Raw genomic sequence first — 23,001 nt, forward strand, 5'->3', positions numbered from 1 at the left:
TTCAACACAACTTAGTTAGCTGGTGCTGATTCTAACTTCTAGGTCTGATACTGCGCAGTTTATTTTAGACATAGTTAAATACAGTATAATTTTGGGGAAAGATTCCTGGTAGCAATTATCTCAATCCTGTGTGCGCAATAAAGCTCAGTGTGACTACATCAAAATTCTTGCAAAGTACATGTGACCTCTTCCATAAAGATGGGTTCTATAGCTTAAGGGCCTAGGATCTAGTGTGGTCTCTGTCATACAGATAGCACAGAGGTCACCAGCCTATAAAGCACATGTAACATCTTCCCTAAGGATGGGTTCTATTGACTGAGAAACAGATAAAGGTCTAGGGAGGGAGAGTCTGGGACAGTGTAGGGGATTTGGGTGTACCCTGGCCCTACAGTCTGCACAGATCACCAGGCTATTAACCACACCACTCCCAGCCTTCTGTGTGGAAAACAGATATACATCTCCTCCATTGAGGAGACAGCCCTGCATGTTTAACACTCCTGGTTTCCCTGGTGCTTGCTTATCTGTGAGCACCAGGACCTTGTGCTGGCTACAGTCATCTGTTAGCTGGTGCAATAGTGTCACTTAGTCTCAGACACTTAAGAAGCTGAAGCAAGAGGCTATCATGAGTTTGAGTTTGATAGCAGCAGAGACAACACAGTGAGACTCTGCCATAAAATGCAAAAACCTCTGAGCAGAGGTGTGGATCAGTGGCAGAGTACTTGCTTAGTATTCATGAGCCCTCACTTCTGCAAACAAGAAAAAAATTATCCAGGACTTACTACTAAACAGACAAATCACCTCCATTCCATTAAATGGATGGCGGTAGGACAGAGACAAGAAACAAATAGTGGGAAGCCAGGTGGGTATATATTCCCAGAACATCCATCACATCGGAGGCTGAGGACGAAGGAGTGGCATGTTTGAGACCATCCTGGGCTAGACAGCAAGCGTCAAGCCAGATAGTACTATAGAGTAAGACTCTAATCTCAGGAAAGTCCAAAAAGGGCTGGTGAGATAGCTCAGTAAGTAAAAGTACTTGTCCCCAAGCCTGATGACCCACATAGTGGCAGGAGAGAAGTAACTCCCGCAGTTAGTTCCCTGTTCTCCACAGGCATGCCATAGTACACACAAATAAATTTAATTAAAAATGTTTAGGGAGCTAGAGAGATAGCTCAATGATTAAGAGTACTGGCTGTTCTTCTAGAAGACCCAGGTTCAATTCCCAGTACCTACAATGGCAGCTCACAACTGTCTATAACTCCAAGATCTGACACCCTCATACAGACATACATGAAGGCAAAACATCAAGCACATAAAATAAAAGCAAATAAATTTAAATCAATGTAATTCAAATTTTTTTAAAAAATGTTTAAGCTGGGGGTGGGGGAGCCTGGCATGGGAACAGCAAGTGTGAGTGTTGACTGTATGCTGCCCTGCCAGTCCCAAGATTGTGTAGTCTTGAGCAGATTACTTTAGCCTTTCCTTCCTTTTGTGAAAACAGTGTATGAGTCAGGGTTCTCCCACAAAACAGAACCAGTGGCAGACAGAAAGGGACTGATAGACTGATTTTAAAGAATTGGCTCAGAAATTAATGGAATTAGCCAAGTCCAAAGCCTGAGGGTGGGTCAGCAGGGGGAGACCAGGAGATCCAGTATCTCGGTTCAAGAGTGAGGGCTATGCGGTGCTCGGTTCCCTCTTGCTAAGGCAGATGAATCTTTTGTTCTAACCATCTGACCTTCAGCTTTTGGATGAAGTTTATCCACACCATAAACAGCAATCTTCTTTATTCAAAATCTACCAACCTAATTTTTTTTTTTTATCCAGCTGGGGTTGAACCCAGTATTTTTGTGTGTGTGCTAGGTAAGTGTTCTTTATTTTTCCTCTTTCCATTTTCTTTTCTTTCTTTTATTTATTTATTTATTTATTTTGGTTTTTGGAGACAGGGTTTCTCTCTGTGGCTTTGGAGGCTGTCCTGGAACAAGCTCTTGTAGACCAGACTGGTCTTGAACTCACAGAGATCTGCCTGCCTCTGCCTCCCGAGTGCTGGGATTAAAGGCGTGCACCACCACCGCTAGCTCCTCTTTCCATTTTCATGTATGTGTGTGCATGTATGGTGTACATGGATCAGAAGTTGATCATTCCTAGCAACACAGGAATTCAAAGCCAGCCTGGATATATGAGAGTGTCCCCCAAAACAACAGGGGCTGGAAAAATTGGCACAGCTCAGGTTAACAGAACTTGTTGTTCTTACAGAGGACCTGGGTTAGGTTCCCAGCACCCATATGGTGGTTCACAGCCATCTGTATCTCCAGTTCCAGGGGATTCAATGTCCTCTTACGACCTCTGCAGGCACCAAGAACACACACAGGCAAACACATACAAATTAAATTAAACAACAGCAACAACAGAATCAAGAAGCATCCCTTTCCCACAAGCCTAACCTTGTCTACAAGCCTAACGCTGGCCTGGAGCACAGCCTAGAAACAGGGCAAGAGGGGTGGTCTTCTGCAATTCTTATTCCTACTTGCCTCCATCTATATCCTCACACAGGTATATACACACACCCCAGCCCCAGAAATCCCTTGATATAGCTTGAGTCAGTGCTCGAGGCAACCCTATCCAGACATACAGAGTACAGCTTTTCTCCATAGAATCTGGATGGTATCCCTGCTCCCCAGTTCCCCTGGGTATACAGTGGAGCCCCTCCCTCATGCACAGGAGACCTCCCCTGCTTTGCTTTTCCAGCTTTCTCAAGGTGTGAAAAGTTCTCAGGGAACCTTGAGGCTTCCTCCTCACAGGTTAGGAAAGCCATTTGGTTTAGATTTTATTACTTCCAGGGGCCTCCAATGAAAATTTCTGGTGTTATCTCCCAAAGTACCTAAAGTCACAGTTACTCTAGTAACACAGAAAGAAGGGATTTGCCATAAAATTGATTGAGCTTTTGTTTCTGAGTTTGCATACAAAACACAGAATAGTCCAATGAATCCAGTGTACCCATTATCACAGACTTGAAGGGATAAAATAGGAGTTTAGTTTCTATCATGGGAATTTCTATAAATCCTGTAACGATTGCATGGGTAGCACAATTAGAACATTGTGTTAAGGACTGTTCATTTTGATCTGGGGACATGGCTCAGTGGAGAAAGGGCTTGTGTAAAGACAGGAGTTCTAATCCCTAAAACCCATTTAAAAGCTTGGGAGGCCTGGCAACCTCCTGCAGTCCCAGCTCTTAGGATGAGGGGACAGGGGATTCTCAGGGCAAGCTGGCTAACTTGACTTGCCAGTCTGTGGATTCCAGCTTCACTGAGACTCTACCTCTGGAAATAAGAAGGGAGAGACTGAGGAAGACACCAGTCTGTAACTTTGGGCCCCCAACTTAACACGCACACCCATCTACACACATATTTATGAATTCGCATGCATGTGTGCACACCACACACACACCACACATGAAAGAAAAGTATTAATTTGTTAAGTGGAGACGTACTTTGTCTTTCCAGCTGTGGCTGAAACCTCTATAGATAAAGGGACCTGGATCTCTCTCCAACTGGCAAAGGATCTGAATCCCAGAGAGGAGCTGCTGAGACCTGTGGGCCACAATTCCCACCCTGTACAGGCCCAGTGCTGAAGAGGCTAGCTGGGTGTGGCTGTCCCTGGGAGCCCAAGGGAAAGCTTTGAAGTCTACACTGCCAGTAGCTGGCTTATAGCTGTTTGCTATAGATACTGAGAATGCCTAAATCTATGAGCAATTAGGAGCTTCTCTCTGCCTCGGCAGGAACTCAACCAAGTAGCTTTTATGGTACAACTTTAATATGTCCAACTGGCTCTCAGCCCTGGGAGGGGTGGACTGGGGAGCGAGATTCTGGGTCTGGCCTTTGAGCCCCCAGGAACTTCCATTTCTTTTTAAGGGAGGTAAAGAAATGTACCTGAAGGGAACAATTAGGTACCTGGGCTGTCTGCCTTACGGCTCTGATCATTGTTTGCTTTGGAGGCAGCAGTATTTGTAACCTAACTCAAGGGCTGCACAGATTAGACTGCTGGAATCCCCCAAAGAAGACAGGGCTGCCAGCTTCCTGTTCCACCAGGGTTCCCACAGAGCCTGCCACCCAATGACTTCACAATGAACTTCAGGATATGCCCTTCACGGAACGCTTTCCCGTGTGCATTTGTCTCTCTGTCTCTCTCGGCATCTCTGTCTCTATGGGTCTCTGGCCCTCTCTTGTTTCCCAACATCCTTCCAGAGGCCCTGGGGAGCAGAGCTGTGGAGGCAGGGGCCAGTGGGAACAGGACAGTGTCCGGTTCTCACCAAGGACAATAAGGGGCGGAAAGGGCTGGAGCCAAGGCCTGGCGCAGACTAGCCCTCCCGCCTGCCCTGGGCGCCCCCAGGTCCCGCCCTGTCCCACTGGTATGCCCTAAATGCCAGGCGCTCTTCATGCTAGTGCCTGTCCCCGGGAGGGAGCGAGGCCAGCCCTGCCTACGTGCCTCAGTCTCAATGCCCCACTGCCTTCTTGGAGGGTGGTATCACCTTTGACTCCAAGGAGCACCTCAGGTCAGGGGTCAGAGGCCTCCCGCCAGGCCACACTGACTCCGCCCTCGTATTATTTACTCCTGTTTCCGGAGTTGGCGGCGGGTGCCTGCGGGTGTCACTGCCACGTGTGAGTGAACAGGAGGAAACATCTGGCTCCCTCTGTCCTCCAGGGGGATGCCCCTTTCTCCCTCAGGTCTACTGGCTCCGGGGTGGAGTCCCAGGAGCCCCAGGTTCCTTTGTCTCTTTCACCTGCAGGCCTTGGAAGCCACCGTGTCCTCAGGCCCCTTTACCTAATGATGGTGATTAGAGGCTGTGATACCCCTGCCAGGGTTAATTGGCAGGTCAGCTGTGTACAGCCTACAACTAGACACCACAGATAGGCTGAGTATAAAGCGGCTATTGGCGCCGACCTGCCTTGTAAATGCACCCATTCCTGAGGAATGGGTCACTATCCCCAGGCACATTCTGCCCCTGGTCCTACACCGTAGGTGGCAGCAGGTGCCTCGATCCCTCAGCACCGCGGAGGAGAGACACTTCTCTCCGGTCTTCGCCTCACTCCCCAGCCACAGCAGTGATGCCATCTGCCTGGCTCCACCCGGCACTCAGGAGGCCTCACCCCAGGGCTGTATGCGCCCTACTCACTGCTCCCACTCCAGGTAAGGAGAAAGCCCAAGGCTGACAGTACCATCTAGAACCATCCAGCTTCCCATAGACCCTACTTTGGACACCCCCACTTTCTTCCTCAGAGGGCCCTACACATCACATTCCTCGTAATTCCCTTTAATCTCACTAGGTGAGCCAGGAGCCTGGAACTCCACTCTCAGGAAGACTGGTCTCTACTGAAACTCTGCCCCACTCCCAGCCCAAGGACGGGGAGAGAGGCTTCTGCCCTCCCAGGAGGGCATCTGGACCCTTGGCTTCCCCAGGTTGGCTTTCAAAGAACTACATCACCCCCTAGCGGCCCTTTAGGGACAATCTGCAGGGAGCAGTCTGCCTAAGTGTGTACGACAGATGAGCTCACAGCGCCCTCTGCAGGCATTTTGTGTAAACCGTGCAGCGCTCCCTACCGGCCAGCGACAGAAGGAAAGCTAGGGTATGGCATAGGGTAGGGTGGCCTGTAACCCTCCCTCAGAACTCTTCTATTTATCTTTACTCGTCCTGGCCAGGAGGTGGTGGTGCACACCTTTGGTCCCAGCACTCGGGAGGCAGAGGCAGGTGGATCTCTGTGAGTTCGAGACCAGCCTGGTCTACAAGATCTAGTTCCAGGAAAGCCTCCAAAGCCACAGAGAAACCCTGCCTCACCCCCCACCCCAAAAAGGTCCCATCTTTACTACTACTTATTCCCTAACCTTTAGGTACCTCTAAAGAATAGAATTTTGTTCTAGAAGGGTTGAAGGGTAAGTTCTTTCATTCAACCAACCTACTTTCCATTATCAGGCACTACTGAGCACACAAAAGTGACCAAAATGGGTGTTCCCTAAGCCTACAGCATCCCCAGGAAAGGAGGTGCCTTGGTGTTCTGAAGGACAAGCACTTTGGCCAGAGCTGCTTCTCATGACAGCACAGAACAGGGTCTGGGGGCCACTTGCCTCATTCCTATGAGGACTGGCTGAGGCTAGTGGTCTCGCTGCTCTTTCACACTGAGAAAACTCTTGGACACAAGATAAAAGTGGGGAAACGAAATCAGAGCAAAGAGGCAAGGGCTAGTAATTAGCCTGGGATCCTTGCAAACACAGGCACTTTGCTCACGCTAGACTAGAAGAGATGGGTGAGGACAGCAACATCAGTAGGGTTCGGCAAAAGGATGCAGGCTATTTTGCTCAGGGTAAGGACAAAAGTTCATTTCCCAGCCTGGGGAGCTTGAGTAGCAGTCCCAAGTTAAGGGCTGCACTTCCACTGGAAGATCCTTTTAGCTTTAAAGAATAGAAGACACCTGTCACTCCTTCAGCCTCTACACATGCATGCATGAGCATACAGGTGTGTACACACACACACACACACACACACACACACACACACACACACACACCTACTCTGGTTCTGAGAGGCAGCCCTTCATGGTTACACTCTGAGCCTTTACCCTCTCTCCTCACAGGTTAGGACCTTGAATCATTGCTGCATATCTCTTCCACAATAACTCTGTTGTAAGCAGAAGTAGTGGACACTGCAGTACCTGCCAAGCTCACACATTGCAGGTCTACAACTTATCAGAGCTCACAGACAGAACTACAAAGAATCAACTTTATTAATCATTCAGGATTAGTTCCTCTTCTTGCCCTTGCCAGTGACCTTGGCTGGTGTGAGGACTGGTGCTGTCACCTGGTACAGAGTGGAGGATATCTTGTTGATATAGTACAGGCCAACCATGGAGAAGATGAAGCTACAGGATGAAAAGAAGTTGTTACATCAACAGGCATGTTGCTAGCAGGGTAGACACTAGCTTCTGGGAAAGAATTCAGGTTTGGGTTTGGGAAATCAGGGAACAGCAAAAATGAGAAAACAGAGGAAAAGGTATATGGTGGGAAGGGAAGGGGCTGGCACATCATAGGGAGATCTGGTACCAAAAGACAAGACATCGTTGTACCTTGCCCAACTGTCAGATACATACCAGGTGGTGACACAGACTCGGTGGATGAGGCCAGATGCAAAGAGTGCCAACAGCAAGCAGATGAGAACTGGAGAGGCAACAACAGGGAGGGTCAGTAGAGAAACATAGAACCGGAAGTATGTAGAGCCTTTTTGAGGAAGCTGCTTGAAAAGGTATGTCCTGGTGGCACAAGCCTTTAACCCCAGCACTAGGGAGGCAAAGGCAGGTGGATCTCTGTGAGTTCCAGACCAGCCTGGTCTCCAGAGCCAGTGCCAGGATAGGCTCCAAAGCTACAGATGGGCTGGAGAGATGGCTCAGAGGTTAAGAGCACTGATTGTTCTTCCAGAGGTCCTGAGTTCAATTCCCAGCAACCACATGGTGGCTCACAACCATCCATTATGAGATCTGGTGCCCTCTTCTGGTGTGCAGATATACATGGAAGCAGAATGTTGTATACATAATAAATAAAATCTTTTAAAAAAAAAAGCTACACAGAGAAACCCTGTCTTGAAAAACCAAAAACAAAACAAAACAAAAACAAAAACAGGTAAAGAAAGGAAAAGAGATATCCTGATAAAAGTCAAGAGTTCAGACAGCCTTAACACTGCTCAGAACACAGAGGTAAGATGGATGAAATTTTGTTTGGTTTTTGTTTTACTAGCTTGCTCCACATCTCATTTAATTTCCTGGCCTCCCCCCAGCCAAAAAAAAACAAAAAAAAAACAAAACAAAACAAACAAACAAAAAAAACTCAAAAAACAAAAGAAAGCTGAATGCAGTGGTCTATATAGCTGAGGCAGAAGGATCACTTAAACCCAGTAATTCAAGACAAGACCAGCCTGAGCAACACAGTGAGATCCTATCTCAAAAGTAAAGTTATAAATAAAATCAAATGTACTAGCAGGGCTTGGAGAACAAGGCTTGTTCCTGTTATTTAGGAAGAAAACTAAGACCTGACAGGACAGGAGAGGGGTGAGAGGGCAGAAAGAGCAAAGGGACTCCACTTGTCCAGCTGGAGATAGCAGAGAAGGCAAGGAAAGACAAGGATTTTGTCCTCCAGCAATGGTTTCTTTCATAAAATAACAAAGACTGTACATACAGAACGAAGTTTAAGAGACAGACGTCCTGGAAGTGCTGGAACCCTGTAACAGGGGTGTGAAGACAGCAAAACCCAGATGCAGGCAAGGAAATGTGGATGACAATGACAGGTTTTGGTGTTACCAGGTGAGGCTTTCACAAGACTACAACTGCTGTGAGTTTTTGAGCATGTGGCTTTTGTTGTGTGATGTGGTCCTGATGCTGACTTTGCTTTGTGAACTTAATAACTCCATGAAAAATTAAACCATTGGATCTCTATAGGAACCATCTAACAAGAATCATCAAAAACTTGTCTATCAGGACTGGAGATGTGGGTAGAGGGCTTGCCTATCACGCTCAAAGCCCGGGGTTCCATACCCAGCTCCACATGAACTATATGAGGCTGTGCTAATTCCAGTGCATGGGAGATGGAGGCAGGAAGATCAGGAGTTCAAGGGTTCAAAGTCATCCTCAGCTACATAGTAAGTTCAAGGCCAGTCTGAGCTACAGAGGGAAGGAGAGGAAAGAGGGAGAGAGAAACAAGAGAGGGATCTAACAGTGATCGCTACTCTCCTTTGGTCAGGAGTCCTGCTATCAGTAACATCCCAGTGAGTACAGACTTCACAGTCCCCTCAAGAGAACTCTAGAGCGGGCTCGATTTCACATCGGAATCCCTCAGTGAACTTGTCTTGCTTTCTTTTCTCACAGGGACAAAGAACATCTTCCTGAGGATGCCTATCAAACATCACCTCAAGCTTAAATGTTTGCTTGAAACCCTTCCTGGGAGCGGGCCACACTTTCCTTTTTCTTTCTTCTTTTCCTTGTTTTTGTGCTTCTTTTCCAGCTCCAATGCCAGGAGCTGGACAAAATGCTTGATCCAAAGGCATCCTCTGTCTTCAAGACAGTTTTAGCAAACGTATTTCTCCTTTACCATCCAAGCACAGGGAAATTCAGCAGCATGTTTGGGGGTGAAGTTAAAAGAGTTCAATCAACTACCGCGTTTCACTTACTCTCAGGGAAGATCTTTGCTTGGAAACCTTTACCAAAGACCAGATTCTCGAGATTATTGAAGGCCTGGGTTGAGGGAATTAAGGAGGAACTCCTACAACAAGACAGGGCTGGGGAGTAGGAGAAACACATCCTCTGTTCAAACCTATCTCTCCCCCCCGCCCCCCGCCACCGCGCCTTTTTCCAGCATGGGGAGGATACAGTCAGGGAGAAGACGAAAAGGCCTGAGCCCAGCAGGCCCCCCTGAATAGTGAGCCACTCGGTGGAGGCCAGCTGGCGGCTGTATATCTGCATGCCAGCGAAGAGCAGCAGAGACAGGAGGGAGGACAGCGCCAAGGAGGTTCCGGTACCGACCACTGGAGATGAGAAAGAGTCAAGCTAAGCTTCAGGCAGGCAGATTCGCTCCCGACTTCGGCCTGCCAACCACTTCCAAGCGCTCCGGGACTGCAGCCACACGTCCCCCACCGCCACCCCACGGCGACCTCCAGGAACCCCCGGCGCCCGCCCCGCACACCCAAGTTCCCGCCCGTCCGTCCCGAGGAAGCGCTAGCTCCCTGGAAACCAGGACACGTCAGCTTTACCGAGCCTACCGGGAAAAGAGGGCCACCCCAGCGCCCACCCCCACTAGAGCAGCCCGGGCATCCCGCCGGCCCGGTTACCCATCACGCCCCGCCCGTGGGTCCAATCTGTGCCTCCGGCAGAGAAAAAGGGGAGCCAAAGCCGGCGCGGGTGTCTGTACGCAGGCGTCAGGCAGGGCCCAGCGCGGACTCGGCTTTACTTCTTCCTCTAAGCGCCTCGGACGCAGCGCCCCCGTGCGGCAAGGAGGAAATAATGCTTCGACGCGCATTCTGGACCACCGCCCTGCTTGGTCTCCAGCTTCTGCTGCCTCTCAGGACAAGCTGCACTCACGTCTTTCAGTCACGACCCCATGGCCTAGAGTCTTCTTTGCTATTTGTGTCATCTCTAGTACAAGTTCCTCAGATCCCCCCGCCCCACTCTGATTGCCTCAACATGTCCCGAAGACATGCCCCACCCAAAATGTAGCGCTCTCAACCAGGAGTTCACCTTCCTCCGAAAACAGCCTCTCGCTTTTTATGTGAGTAGTGTGACGAGCGATCAGTGAAAGATTCTAATAGAGGAAATGGTTCCTCTCCCAAATACCCTTCCATGTTATCCACCCCCTAGACCGCCTTTGGAGAGCCACGTGGGAAGAACTATTTCCCACCCCCTACCTCGACGGGCGCAGTTCGAGGCAGGTCCCTGGAGCATGCGCAGTGATATCTCACTCTCCCCACCCCTCCCTACACCCCACCCGGCTCCTGCATTAAGCCCCGGGTTCGCAGCAGCAGCCAGGATCGGGCACCCGGGGGCGGGCGGGCACAGTAGGGCCATGGCTGAGGGTGAGGATATGCAGACCTTGACTTCCATCATGGATGCACTAGTCCGCATCAGTGTGAGTTAAGGTGGGGTCCAGGGGAAGGAGGGGGTGTAGAGGGGTCGGGGCAAGCCAGCTGCTTGAACAGGTGGGGGTCCTGGAAGAGTCTGGAATGTAGAGAAGGGACTCGTTAATGACGGGAAGGAAGGGTGGAGATGCAGGTGTGCAGGGACCCTGGGGACAGCCGAGTGGTGAGTGCCTTCAAGATTCCCGTCTGCTGGGGTGTAGGCAGCGAGAAGCTGCCCGGACCCAGCGGGTAGGCTCGGGGTAGCGGCCAGCAGTGCACCAGGGTTATGAGACGGGGCATGTGTGAGCTTGGATGTTTTCCAAGACAGGTCGAGGGCGGGGGCGGGGGGATGATGAAAAAGCTGCCCCTAGGTGCAGTTCCCAATTTGGACCCCTCCCGACCCCCCACCCTACTACCCCCACCCCCTGCGAGCTGCCGCACAGCCTGAGGTTGCCATGGCAACCGGTGCCCGTCTTTCCCAGAGGCGGTGCCAACCCTGCTCCCCCCCACCACTTCCTTCCCCCTCCCTCCCTGTCCCTCCCTCCTTTGTGTCAGCTGCGCCCCTGACCGGGATGGCTGCGAAGAGAGGGACCAAGGTGAGGTGTGGGGGTGGGGAATAGCCTGAAGACCCCTCACCAAAAGGGGGAGGGATACTTCCGGTGGGGAGGGGGCAAGTAGGCGGGGCGCTTCCCCCTCCCCCCAGATTGGGCAAAGGGTTGCAGCAGGCCGAGTTTCCCCACCAGACTGGGCCGGAGAGCTCGAGTATAGGAGGCGAAGAGGAATGGCTTGATTTGGGGAGACTGGAAGAAATAGAAGTGAAGGATGGAGGATGGGAGCTGGGGCGGCCACGGGCCGGTGCCCAGCGGGTTCAGAGAGCTAGCGCACCCTGGCCGCGGGGAGCAGTCATGCGCCTGAGGGTTGCTAGAAAAGGGGGCGGGGGGGACAGCACCCAGATGTAGAATGGGTGGTGCCCTTGAAATAATTCCAGGAGCAGGCCCGTAACCCAGAGATGGAGGGATGGAGACAGGGTGAGGAGGGAGGACTGCCTGCCAGCTCTGCTGCATCGGGAGGGATGGGGGTGGGGCGTGATACTGGGGGAGGCCAGAGCTCCAACCATACCTTCTTGTTGGGCCTTAAGCTCTCCAAGGGGGAAACACAAGCAGGAGACAGAGTTGGGAAGGTGTGTGAACCAACCAAGGCAGGTACTGGGCCAAAGCAGTAGGTAGCTTGTGCCGCCCTTCCTGGCAGCCAAGAGACTGGCTGAGCTATATGCCCAAGTGTCGGAGCTCTCAAACAACCTCCTGGTCCCTCCACAGACAAGCATGAAGAACATGGAGAAGGAACTGCTGTGCCCAGTGTGCCAAGAGATGTACAAGCAGCCACTAGTGCTGCCTTGTACCCACAACGTGTGCCAGGCCTGTGCCCGAGAGGTTTTGGGCCAGCAGGGGTACATAGGCCATGGTGGGGATCCCAGCTCGGAGCCCACTTCTCCTGCTTCCACCCCTTCCACCCGCAGCCCCCGCCTCTCTCGGAGAACTCTCCCCAAGCCAGATCGCTTGGACCGGCTCCTTAAGTCAGGTGGGCATGGGGTTTGTGGAGTGGGTGGGAATACGGAAAGACGGAAGAGGGTCAGGGATATCTGTCGTTCTTGGGTGGAATACTTACTGTTCATCTGGATTCTAATGAGAACTGAACTCTAATGTAATAAAAGTCCACTTTTTAATTGAACAGATGTCACCCACCCTCAGGCAGCTGTAATTCTCATCTCTACCTCCTGGGTCCTTCCACAGGCTTTGGGACATACCCTGGGCGGAAGCGGGGTGCCTTGCACCCTCAAACGATCATATTCCCGTGCCCAGCCTGCCAGGGCGATGTGGAGCTGGGGGAGCGGGGCCTTTCTGGGCTTTTCCGAAACCTGACCCTAGAGCGCGTTGTGGAGAGGTACCGACAGAGCGTGAGTGTGGGGGGCGCCATTCTGTGCCAGTTGTGCAAGCCGCCGCCACTAGAGGCCACCAAGGGCTGCACAGAGTGCCGGGCTACCTTCTGCAATGAATGCTTCAAACTCTTCCACCCCTGGGGCACTCAGAAGGCCCAGCATGAGCCCACTCTGCCCACCCTCTCATTCCGCCCCAAGGTGAGCCAGTTCTGAAGTAGGGGGTCTGAAGCGGGAGGGGCATGGTGGTGCTGAACCCGTGGCTGGCATTTGGGCTTCCAAAGGGTAGTGGGCCAGGTTGAGTTTTTGTCTGTGTATGAGTGTGTGTGTGTGTGTGTGTGTGTGTGTGTAACTGTGTGTGTGTGGGGGGGGGGGTCTTAGACCTGGAGCTCTGTGATTGAGAGCTTTTCCAGAGAATCCCAGTTTTCTTCCCTGTAATTCCAGCTCCAGGGGTAACACCTCTGGCCTCTTCTGGCACCCACACTCAAATGCATGTCTCTACACATATACTCACACACACACACATAATTCAAAATAAAATATTAAGGAAAAAAGACAGCCTTGCCACATAGCCCACGCTAGCCTTGAACTCATAGCAGTCCCCTTGCCTCGGTTTCCTGAGTGCACCATCATATCTAGCAGCTCCTGTCTCTAACATTCACTGAACAAATGATTCAGTATCTATGGGTTTCTCATCTCATCTGCTATGTAGAGATGAGAGAATCTACCCTATAATATCTGTACCCAAAGGGCTGTTGATAGGATCACAGGAGATGTCTGTTGCTTTAAAAAGTGTTATCTGGCCAAGCACAGGGGCACATGCCTGAGTTCCCAGCACTTGGAAGGTTGAATCAAGAGACTTGGAAGTTGAAAGCCAGCCTGGGCTACACCAGAAACTCTATCTCAAAAAGTTGCTTATAGGTGGGTGGTGGTGGCGCATGCCTTTAGTCCCAGCTCTTGGGAGGCAGAGGCAGGTGGATCTCTGTAAATTTGAAGCCAGCCTGGTCTACAAATTAGGTTTCAGGCAATCCACAGAGAAAGCCTGTCTCAAAAAAAAAAAAATTGTTTATATGCAGGATGCTGCTATTCTAGAAATTGGGCACGACGGTGAACAAAGATGAGCTACAGGATTATGTTAATTATCATCATTATTGTTGTTACTACTACATGCAAATCTGGGTGAACAGATGCAGGGAGAAGCAATGCTAGTGAAATGGAACTGGCTTGGCCAGTTCAGAAGTGCTTTAATGCCAGTGTCCACCATCAGATGGCACTATAGAGCACCACCACTGTTTCCACTCCCTTCAACCAATTGCTGGTGGGTCAGCACCCTTACACATAACATTGGCTGACTGTTTCACTATCCTTTGTACCCCTAGGGTCTGATGTGTCCAGACCACAAAGAAGAGGTGACCCACTACTGTAAGACATGCCAACGGCTGGTGTGTCAACTCTGCAGGGTACGGCGTACCCACAGTGGGCACAAGATCACTCCAGTGCTCAGTGCCTACCAGGCTCTCAAGGTAAAGACCCAGCACTAACACACACCTCCTAATTACTTGCCTCTGCAGAGCCAGGATGATGCCCATCTCTTTCTTTGCCCTAGGATAAGCTGACAAAGAGCCTGGCATACATCTTGGGAAACCAGGACACGGTACAGACCCAGATCTGTGAGCTGGAAGAGACCATCAGGCACACTGAGGTGAGGAAGGGCATAGACGTGTACCTTGGATCCTGCTTGGATGTGCATGCCCCCATTGCCTTGCTGCCAGTTCAGAGCCCACAGGAGGAGGATGTGTGTGGGTGGAGGCTCTGGTTAAACTTCGTTGGCAAGAACACCAATACCTAGCTTAGGCTGTAGCTAGGGCTGCTGTGTGGGTAGGAGGGCTACAGCTGAGCACTAAGGAGGGCAAATACCTGTAGGTTTCGCTTAGCATGGACACAACCCTGAAGCTGGGGGTGAGGTGAGGTGCAAAGTTTCTGCAAGGCTATCTGAATGAACTGAGGTGGGGATGGACGGTAACAATGGCTTAGCCACCAGCATGCCATAGCTAGTGCAATCCAAAAGTGAACATTAGGGCAATCGTGACCTTTCTTATTGGAGTGAGACATTAAGAGATTAAGGGCTAAGGCAAAATATGGCTGATTAGTATAATGGTGACTTCAGGTTGCAATCACTTGAGGAGCTCTAGGCTCAGAAAGGGCTATTTGCTGTATTCTCTGACATGCAGCAAGAAGGCCTTCCTTCACACACTAAGGCCAAACATTCTTGTTTGCCAGACGCTGGTATTGAGACTGCAATGTGACCAAATAACCAACTACTGAGAACAGCTCTTCCACTAGTTTCCAGCCTTCCCCATCTCTCTCAGCAGCATGGCTAAGCCAGTCCATATATCCACCTGTCACATCATTTCTTGACAAGTACATTGCTTTGGAGTTGATAGTGACACTCAGTCAATACGTGCATCTCCTCACAAAGGGCAAAGAGGGCCAGAGAGATGACCCAGCCCAGAGGTTAAGAACACTTACTGTTCTTGCAGAAGATCAGGGCCAGTTCCCAGCACCCACATGGCAGCCTATGATCACCTAGAACTCCAACTCCAGGAGATCTGATGCCTTCTTCCGGCCTTCATGGGCTTCTGCATACATGTGGTGCACAAAAACTCACACAGGCACACACACAAATAAGTAAAATCAATATTTTTTAATAAGATATGTTGAGGGCCCGGTGTTGATGGCAAACACCTTTAATCCCAGCACTCGGGAGGCAGAGGCAGGTGGATCTCTGTGAGTTCGAGGCCAGCCTGGTCTCCAGAGCGAGTGCCAGGATAGGCTCCAAAGCTACACAGAGAAACCCTGTCTGGAAAAACCAAAAAAAAAAAAAAAAGATATGTTGAAAGACTGGGTATGTCTGCTGCAGTAATACATAGTCAAGGCTCTAAATCACCACAGTAAGAAAACATAAAACTGACAAAATTAAATTTAAAAAATTTTAAGTTAAAAATGTAAATGCATTCATTATTATTATTAGTTTTATCTGTGTAACCGCCCTAGCTGTCCTGAAACTAGCTCTGTAAACTAGCTCTTGAACTCACAGAGACCCACCTACCTCTGCCTCCTGAGTGCTGGGGTGAAAGGTGTGTGCCACCACTGCTGGCTTTAATTTTTTAAAAATATTTTAATCATGTGTCATGCATGTGTGTCACTGTGATTATATGCCATGGGGGGAGGATGCCCATGGAGCTGTAGTCACAGATGGTTCAGCAACTTTACATGGATGCTAGGAATTGAACTCAGGTCCTCTGAAGGAGCAATACTTGTTCTTAACCACTGAGCCATCTCTCCAACTCCTGATTGTTATTACTTATTATTATTATTATTATTATTATTATTATTATTATTATTTTGGTTTTTCTTTTTCTTTTTTGTTTTTTTGAGACAGGGTTTCCCTCACTCACTGGACCAGGCTGGCCTTGAATGCAGAGATCCATCTACCTCTGTCTTCTGAATGGATTAAAGGTGTGTGCCACCACCATCGGGCATGAATTATTCTTAAAAAAAAAAAAAAAGTTAAACTGGTCATGGTGGCTTACACTGTGATCTAAGGAATGGGGGAAATGACTAAAGGGACTCTCTCACCAGCACACAGCAAGTTCAAGGTCATCCTGGGCTACATAAAATCCTGTGTCTCATAGAGATCCCTAAGTAAGAGCTGGAAAGGTGGTTCAGTGGTTAGGAACACTGCTGTTCTTCCAGAGAACCCAGATTCAGTTTCCAGCAACCACATGGTGGCTCACAACTATCTGTAGTTCCAGGGTATCTGATGCCCTTTCTGGTCTCCACAGGTACCAGGCACACACTTGGTATGCATATTACACACAGGCAAAACATTCGTACACGTGAAATAATAAAGATACTTTTGGGGAGGGGGGCTGGAGAGATAGCTCAGAGATTAAGAGCACTGGCTGCTCTTCCGGAGGTCCCAAGTTCAATTCTCAGCAACCACATGGAGGCTCACAACCATCTGTAATGAGATCTGGTGCAGGCAGAACATTGTATACATAATAAATAAATCTTTAAAAAAGATACTTTCTAAAAGATTCCCCAAGTACGTATCAAATTAATATGGCTTTGTACTTTTCTCCTATATTAATCTGGTTTCCTAGATCAAAACAAAAATCTGGGAAATAAAGCCGGGCATTGGTGGCGCACGCCTTTAATTCCAGCACTTGGGAGGCAGAGGCAGGTGGATCTCTGAGTTCGAGGCCAGCCTGGTCTACAGAGTGAGTGCCAGGATAGGCTCCAAAGCTATATAGAGAAACCCTGTCTCTAAAAACCAAAAAAATCTGGGAAATAGACAGGCCCTTTCGGGCTGGAGAGATGGCTCAGAGGTTAAGAGGACTGACTGCTCTTCCAGGGGTCATGAGTTCAATTCCCAGCAACCACATGGTGGCTCACAACCATCTGTAATGAGATCCAGTGCCCTCTTCTGGCCTGCAGGCCTACATGCAGACAGAACACTGTATACATAATAAATCTTTTAAAAAAAAAAAAAAGAAAGAAAGAAAGGGCCTCTCTCTAGCCTACAATTATGACTATGACGTGAGCATTTGGGAAAGTCAGCACAAATGGTCAGGAAGTGACCACATCTGTGGTGTAGGAGCCTTGCCAGTCATGATCCTGGCCCAGTTGAGATGGATAGGTTAAATATATCTAACTTCCCTAGGACAGTATGGTGTAGCATCTTAGGTACAAGCACTGCCTCCAGGAAGATAGTTGAGTCATTCATCCCTTGGGTGTTGGTCCCTGGACAGGTGAGTGGTCAGCAGGCGAAGGAAGAAGTGTCACAGCTGGTTCGGGGACTGGGGGCTATGCTGGAAGAGAAGCGGGCCTCACTGCTTCAGGCCATCGAAGAGTGCCAGCAAGAGCGGTTATCCCGGCTCAGCGCCCAGATCCACGAGCACCAGAGCCTGCTGGACGGCTCGGGTTTGGTGGGTTATGCCCAGGAAGTCCTTAAGGAAACAGACCAGCCTTGTTTTGTGCAAGCAGCCAAACAGCTGCATAACAGGTACTGAAGGACATGGCCTAAGGGTGCAGGCTCCAAGGAGGTGGGCATCATGGGTGTAGCTAGTGCCTGGGACGATAGCTAGAATACCCAGGTGGAGTGCTGGAGCTCTGAGGATTTTCATGTGGTCAAACTGATGCTAGCTGCTCCTGAGGAGTGAGGTAGAGACCTGAAGCAGAAGGCGGGGCTCTAGGAATAGGCAGGGCAGGAGCCTGAGGAGGGGAGGGGTTGCTGCCCACCTGGCAGTGCCTGACCCTTGTCTGCCCTTTCTAGGATTGCCAGAGCCACTGAGGCCCTCCAGACATTCCGGCCGGCTGCCAGCTCCTCCTTCCGCCATTGCCAGCTGGATGTGGGGCGTGAGATGAAGCTGCTGACAGAGCTTAACTTCCTGAGAGGTAAGGAGCTAGCCAGGCCCATGTCCAGCCAGAGCCTTCTTCCCTCCCCACCCCCAGCAGCGGACCCGGGGGGCAGTGCCCACCAGGGACCTCCTGGCCTCCTGCCTGGCCTGGCCAGCCACTCCCACCCAGCCAACCCTGCCACACCATCCTACCGCGCTCAGCGCTGCTTCTCCCTCTCTCTTTGTAGGCTGTGGCCACCGCGGACTCTGCTCCGGAACACCCCAGGCAAGTCAGCAGCCCTGCCCTGGGGGCCCTGCAACCCGCGGGCCCCCTCCCTACTCCCTTCCCTGTGCTCCCACACAGCTTGGCCACCCACATTTTGCTTCCTTCTCTCCTAATGTACTCAGAATTCTTGGTCCTCCCACTTGACAAATGCCCTGTCTCTTCTGCCTTCTTTAGGCTGTTGCATAACCCCGGTCCTTCTGACCTTTCCTTATCTTGGCCCCTGCCTTCTGGACTTTCATGCTCCTCCTCTTGACCTATAAGCCCTCCCCTGCTAGCAAGCTTGCTCCCCTCCGCTTCCTTCCTATCTTTTGTCTTGCTGACCCTGGTACCTCCCTCCCAATTCTTCTGCACCCCTTCCTGCTCAGGGCTCTCTTGCCTGGGTTCCAGTGGCCTTTGCCTGCCTCATTCTGGGGCTCCTCTTAACTCAAAGACTAACCCATAAGGGTCCTCAGAGCTCACTTGGTCTGATGCTGCCATTTGAGGAAACTGAGGCCCAGAGAGGGAAAGTGGCTTACTTCAGGCCAAAGTAGGGTAGTGGCAAACTAGGACCAGAGCTTGGGCTCCTACCCCCTGCCCAGCACTTGACCACTTCTTTCTCCTTTGGGGCCTGTCTTGCCCACCCAGGTTCCTTCCCCCAGCTCCCTCACCTACACTCACCCCCCCGGCTCCCGCTGCTTCCTCTTTCCTGCCTGCCCCACTCTCCATGCCAGGCCAGTGGCCAGACCCTGACTGACCCCTGTTGTCTCTTCCAACAGTGCCGGAGGCTCCTGTCATCGACACCCAGCGCACCTTTGCCTATGACCAAATCTTCCTGTGCTGGCGGCTGCCCCCCCACTCACCACCTGCCTGGCATTACACTGTTGAGTTCCGGCGCACCGATGTCCCTGCCCAGCCAGGCCCTGCACGCTGGCAGCGACGGGAGGAGGTGAGGGGCACCAGTGCCCTTCTCGAGAACCCTGATACAGGCTCTGTGTATGTACTTCGTGTTCGTGGCTGCAACAAGGCTGGCTATGGAGAATACAGTGAAGATGTACACCTGCACACGCCTCCAGCACCTGGTGAGCAGACAGACAGTGGTCTCATGGGCCCACCTTAGACGCTCAAGCAGAGGGTACAAGATGGCTCAGGTACTCGGCTGATTCCCAATGGGCATGGGAAGAGCAATTTAATACAATTTGCTTTATGTAATTTGTACAATTTAGTGTGTGGATTACACTTGTTTCCTCCGGAGCTAAACTGCCCGGGGTTCAAAACCCACCTTTGCCCCTTGACCACTGTGTGTCCTTAGCCACAACTTTTTCCTTCTCTGAGCTTTCAGAATCTTCTTCTATGGAGGTAATAATAATACTTAATAGGGAGTTTGGTAATTAACACATCGTAAGATGGCACATGTAAAGACTTAGCTTCTGACTCACAGTAAGGGCTCAGTCAGTGTTAAAATAGTGGCTTGCCAAGTGTGCTCACCACTGGGGTAAAGGGCAAAAGAGACAAAGTTGGGTATAGGGATCAGGCATGAGCATCGGAGCATGGGACGGAAGGTCCATGTCAGTGGTGTCAGGAATGTGACCAGATGTAACAGGATGACAGTGGAGATGGCCCACAGGGCCAACCATTGAAAACGGGTTGTAGAAACCCTAAGTCAACTAGAGATGGGACACTGTTTTCTTTGCCCACGAGTCATCCCTGCAGCTCTTTCTGGGGTCCCATGCCTATGCCCCTTTCTTCTCTTTCAGTTCCCCACGCCCTATTCCTTTGGGCCCCTTCCAGTTCCTGGTAACTGAACCCCTTTAACATCTTATTCCCTGTGCCCAAAATTCCCAGTGTCTGTGCCGACACCTCACGATCCCCAGTGCCAGTGTGTTCCTGAAACCTTTCCTTCTGTCTTAACCCCCTCCTGCCTCTAGTCCTGCACTTCTTCCTTGATGGCCGCTGGGGCGCCAGCCGAGAGCGGCTAGCTATCAGCAAGGACCAGCGAGCGGTGCGGAGCATTCCAGGGCTTCCCTTGCTGCTGGCTGCCGAGCGGCTGCTCACAGGCTGCCATCTGAGTGTGGACGTGGTCCTGGGTGATGTGGCTGTGACCCAGGGCCGCAGCTACTGGGCCTGTGCAGTAGACCCTGCCTCCTACTTGGTCAAGGTGGGCGTCGGGCTGGAGAGCAAGCTTCAGGAAAGCTTCCAGGGTGCCCCGGATGTGATCAGCCCCAGGTCAGGCCCTTCTGCTGCAAGGGGTGGGGATGAAGCCCTGGGGAAGGAGCTGGGGCTGGCAAGGGCGGTGCAGGGAACACAGACTTGCTAGGGTGGGGTTGGGGAGTGGTAAGAACAAGTAGCATGGAAGCCAGACTGGGGGGCTTATGCATGGAAAAGATGTGGGCTCAGCAGATGGGTCTTTTGAGGACTGGCTTTCAGAGTGTATAGTTGGGGGAAAGGTTGATAGAAAGCAGAGCCATCACCTCTTCCTTCTGTCTGTCACTCGGGACCAGTATCTGACCTCCCGTGACCTTTCCCCTAGTGCTTTATTTCTATGAGAAGTTGTTTCTCCAAGACCTCCTTCGCCTACCTCTTTCTCGGCATCTCATAGTTCTTCCCTTAAACGTATCTCCACAGCCCTCCTTGCCGCCGATGCCATTAATACCTCTTCCCACATTTCCCTCCAGAGCCCTCTCTCCTGAGTCCTCCACCCTTCAAATGCCTTCTCCCAGCCCAAATTCCCGTTGGAATTCTGTTGTCCCCGCTCGCTCGTGTGTCCCTCTAGAATCCCGACACCAGTCCATCTTCATCTCCCGACCGTCGCCCTTGCTCTGCCCCCGGCCTTCCCCACCACATCTTAGTCACTGTGCTGTCATCCTTCCAGCATCGCCAGCTGTCAACACGGTTCGCTAACCTGACTTCCCTAGCACCGTTTTCCTCAGCACCTTTTGTCCTGCCTGACAAGCCCCATATTTCTTCAGTGTGCTATAGCAACCTCCCATCTCTCCCTCCCCACCTCACCTTTCTTGTGCACTTTCCTTTCCTTACTTCTTTCTTACGCAAACTGGAGCCCCGAGCCCGACACCCTAACCCTTGCCCCCTTAACCTGTGTTCACCTTAATACCTGCAACCTCTTGTTCCCCAACATTCCATCCTTCCAACATTTCAGCTCCCCGGTCCCTCCCCCATTCCCTTCCTCTGGCTCCCAACATCCTCCTTCCCGATTCCCACTCCTACAGGTACGACCCAGACAGCGGACATGACAGCGGTGCCGAAGATGCTACGGTAGAGGCCTTGCCACCCTTTGCTTTCCTCACCATTGGCATGGGCAAGATCCTTCTGGGTTCCGGAGCAAGTTCGAATGCAGGGCTGACCGGGAGGGATGGCCCAGCAGCTGGCTGCACAGTGCCCCTGCCACCCCGCCTGGGCATCTGCTTGGACTACGAGCGGGGGCGAGTTTCCTTCCTGGATGCTGTGTCCTTCCGTGGGCTCCTCGAGTGCCCCCTGGACTGCTCAGGGCCTGTGTGCCCTGCCTTCTGCTTCATTGGTGGTGGCGCTGTTCAGCTGCAGGAGCCTGTGGGCACCAAGCCTGAGAGGAAAGTCACCATCGGGGGCTTTGCCAAACTGGACTGAGTCTTTCAGCCCCCCTTTCCAGACCTAAGCTCTGCTCCCCGGCCTCCAGGCAGCGGGTTGTTTGCCCAGCAGCTTCTCCCCAGACTTTTCCTAACTATGTGGTCCTGCCCTGTATACCTTGCCAGCTGTGTCTTCCCAGGGCTTCCCTGACTAAGGGGCTCTCCCCTGATTACCTCTGGATGTCCTCCATTCTCTGTGTTACCTGTTGGCCTGGGCCCCCAGGCCCACCAAGTCTCTGCCCCAGGCCCTGCCGTCTTAACCAAGACATAGAAAGCCCCTATCCCATCCCTGTCTTGCCCCCCCACCACCCAGGCTTACAGGGAGGGAGGGCACCTAGAACAGTGGGTGTGATCGACAGCTCTGCCCTTTGCCTTGCCAAGCTCCCTGCTCCAATGATGCTGAACTACAGCCTTGGCAGCCAGGCTTTGAGCCTCCCCAGTGAGAGGGAGGAGAACCTACCATTTTATTTAGGTCCCTATACCCCCAGCCGCATGTCCCTTCTGTCCCTCTTCTCCCTCTTGCATGCTTTACCTACCCTGCACCCATGCCAACGTGCCAAGTCTCCCTTGGGAACTCAGCCGAGGCTGGTGTCCCCGCTGGGTTGGGCCAAGCTAGGCCTCTGGTGCCTGCTACTGCCTCCTTGCAGTGGGCATTGCTAGGCCTATGCTGAGCAACAGCTGTGATTCTCATGGTTTATAAACAATAAACTGTGACACCAGGCACATTTCTGTTTTCCCAGAGTATGACCATTTCCCAGAGTGTGACCATTTCTTTTTTTTTTTTTTTTTCCGGTTTTTCGAGACAGGGTTTCTCTGTGTAGATTTGGGGCCTATCCTGGCACTCTCTCTGGAGACCAGGCTGGCCTCGAACTCACAGAGATCCACCTGCCTCTGTCTCCCGAGTGCTGGGATTAAAGGCATGTGCCACCAACGCCCGGCGAATGTGACCATTTCTGATTGACGTGGCGATGGCACCCAGGAGATGGAGGTCCCTAAGTTAGGTGTGCACCACCTCCTGCTACACCTAAGATCCGGGCCCCAGCTGACACTCACTGCCAGGGTGGGGCTCAGCACTGACTGCTAGCATCATGCCCAACTTGGATATCTGAACCATAGCCGTGGACCCGCAGGGATGTGGCTGT

The 23,001-nt window shown here is 51.4% G+C and overlaps 2 protein-coding genes across 8 annotated transcripts; one reads left to right on the plus strand and one right to left on the minus strand.

The window, feature by feature from the left end:
• Window positions 1–6,755: 6,755 nt before the first annotated feature.
• On the minus strand, window positions 6,756–10,453 carry Krtcap2 (keratinocyte associated protein 2). Of its 3 annotated transcripts, none has more exons than XM_027393229.1 (5): window positions 10,433–10,453; window positions 9,402–9,556; window positions 9,203–9,266; window positions 7,137–7,203; window positions 6,756–6,908 (listed from the first exon to the last, which is right to left on the minus strand). In XM_027393229.1, exons 2-5 carry the CDS (start codon window positions 9,492–9,494, stop codon window positions 6,788–6,790), a joined length of 345 nt encoding a protein of 114 aa, XP_027249030.1. In that variant the 5' UTR covers window positions 9,495–9,556; window positions 10,433–10,453; the 3' UTR covers window positions 6,756–6,787. The 3 variants fall into 3 exon arrangements, with proteins under 3 accessions (XP_027249030.1, XP_027249032.1, XP_027249031.1); XM_027393231.2 differs by lacking the exon at window positions 10,433–10,453 and adding an exon at window positions 10,266–10,415; XM_027393230.2 differs by lacking the exon at window positions 10,433–10,453 and adding an exon at window positions 9,860–10,017.
• A 20-nt stretch (window positions 10,454–10,473) lies between these two features.
• Trim46 (tripartite motif containing 46) lies at window positions 10,474–22,584 on the plus strand. 5 transcript variants are annotated; one of them, XM_027393222.2, is made up of 10 exons: window positions 10,474–10,653; window positions 11,959–12,220; window positions 12,433–12,776; window positions 13,955–14,098; window positions 14,182–14,277; window positions 17,390–17,643; window positions 17,914–18,035; window positions 19,019–19,321; window positions 20,168–20,465; window positions 21,467–22,584. In XM_027393222.2, the coding sequence occupies exons 1-10, from the start codon at window positions 10,591–10,593 to the stop codon at window positions 21,858–21,860; spliced, it is 2,280 nt and encodes a 759-aa protein (XP_027249023.1). In that variant the 5' UTR covers window positions 10,474–10,590; the 3' UTR covers window positions 21,861–22,584. The 5 variants fall into 5 exon arrangements, with proteins under 5 accessions (XP_027249023.1, XP_027249026.1, XP_027249025.1 ...); XM_027393224.2 differs by having other exon boundaries at window positions 10,527–10,663; XM_027393223.2 differs by lacking the exon at window positions 10,474–10,653 and adding an exon at window positions 11,009–11,238.
• The last annotated feature ends 417 nt before the right edge of the window (window positions 22,585–23,001 follow it).

Source organism: Cricetulus griseus, assembly GCF_003668045.3.
Source record: "Cricetulus griseus strain 17A/GY chromosome 1 unlocalized genomic scaffold, alternate assembly CriGri-PICRH-1.0 chr1_0, whole genome shotgun sequence".
Lineage (NCBI taxonomy): Eukaryota > Metazoa > Chordata > Mammalia > Rodentia > Cricetidae > Cricetulus > Cricetulus griseus.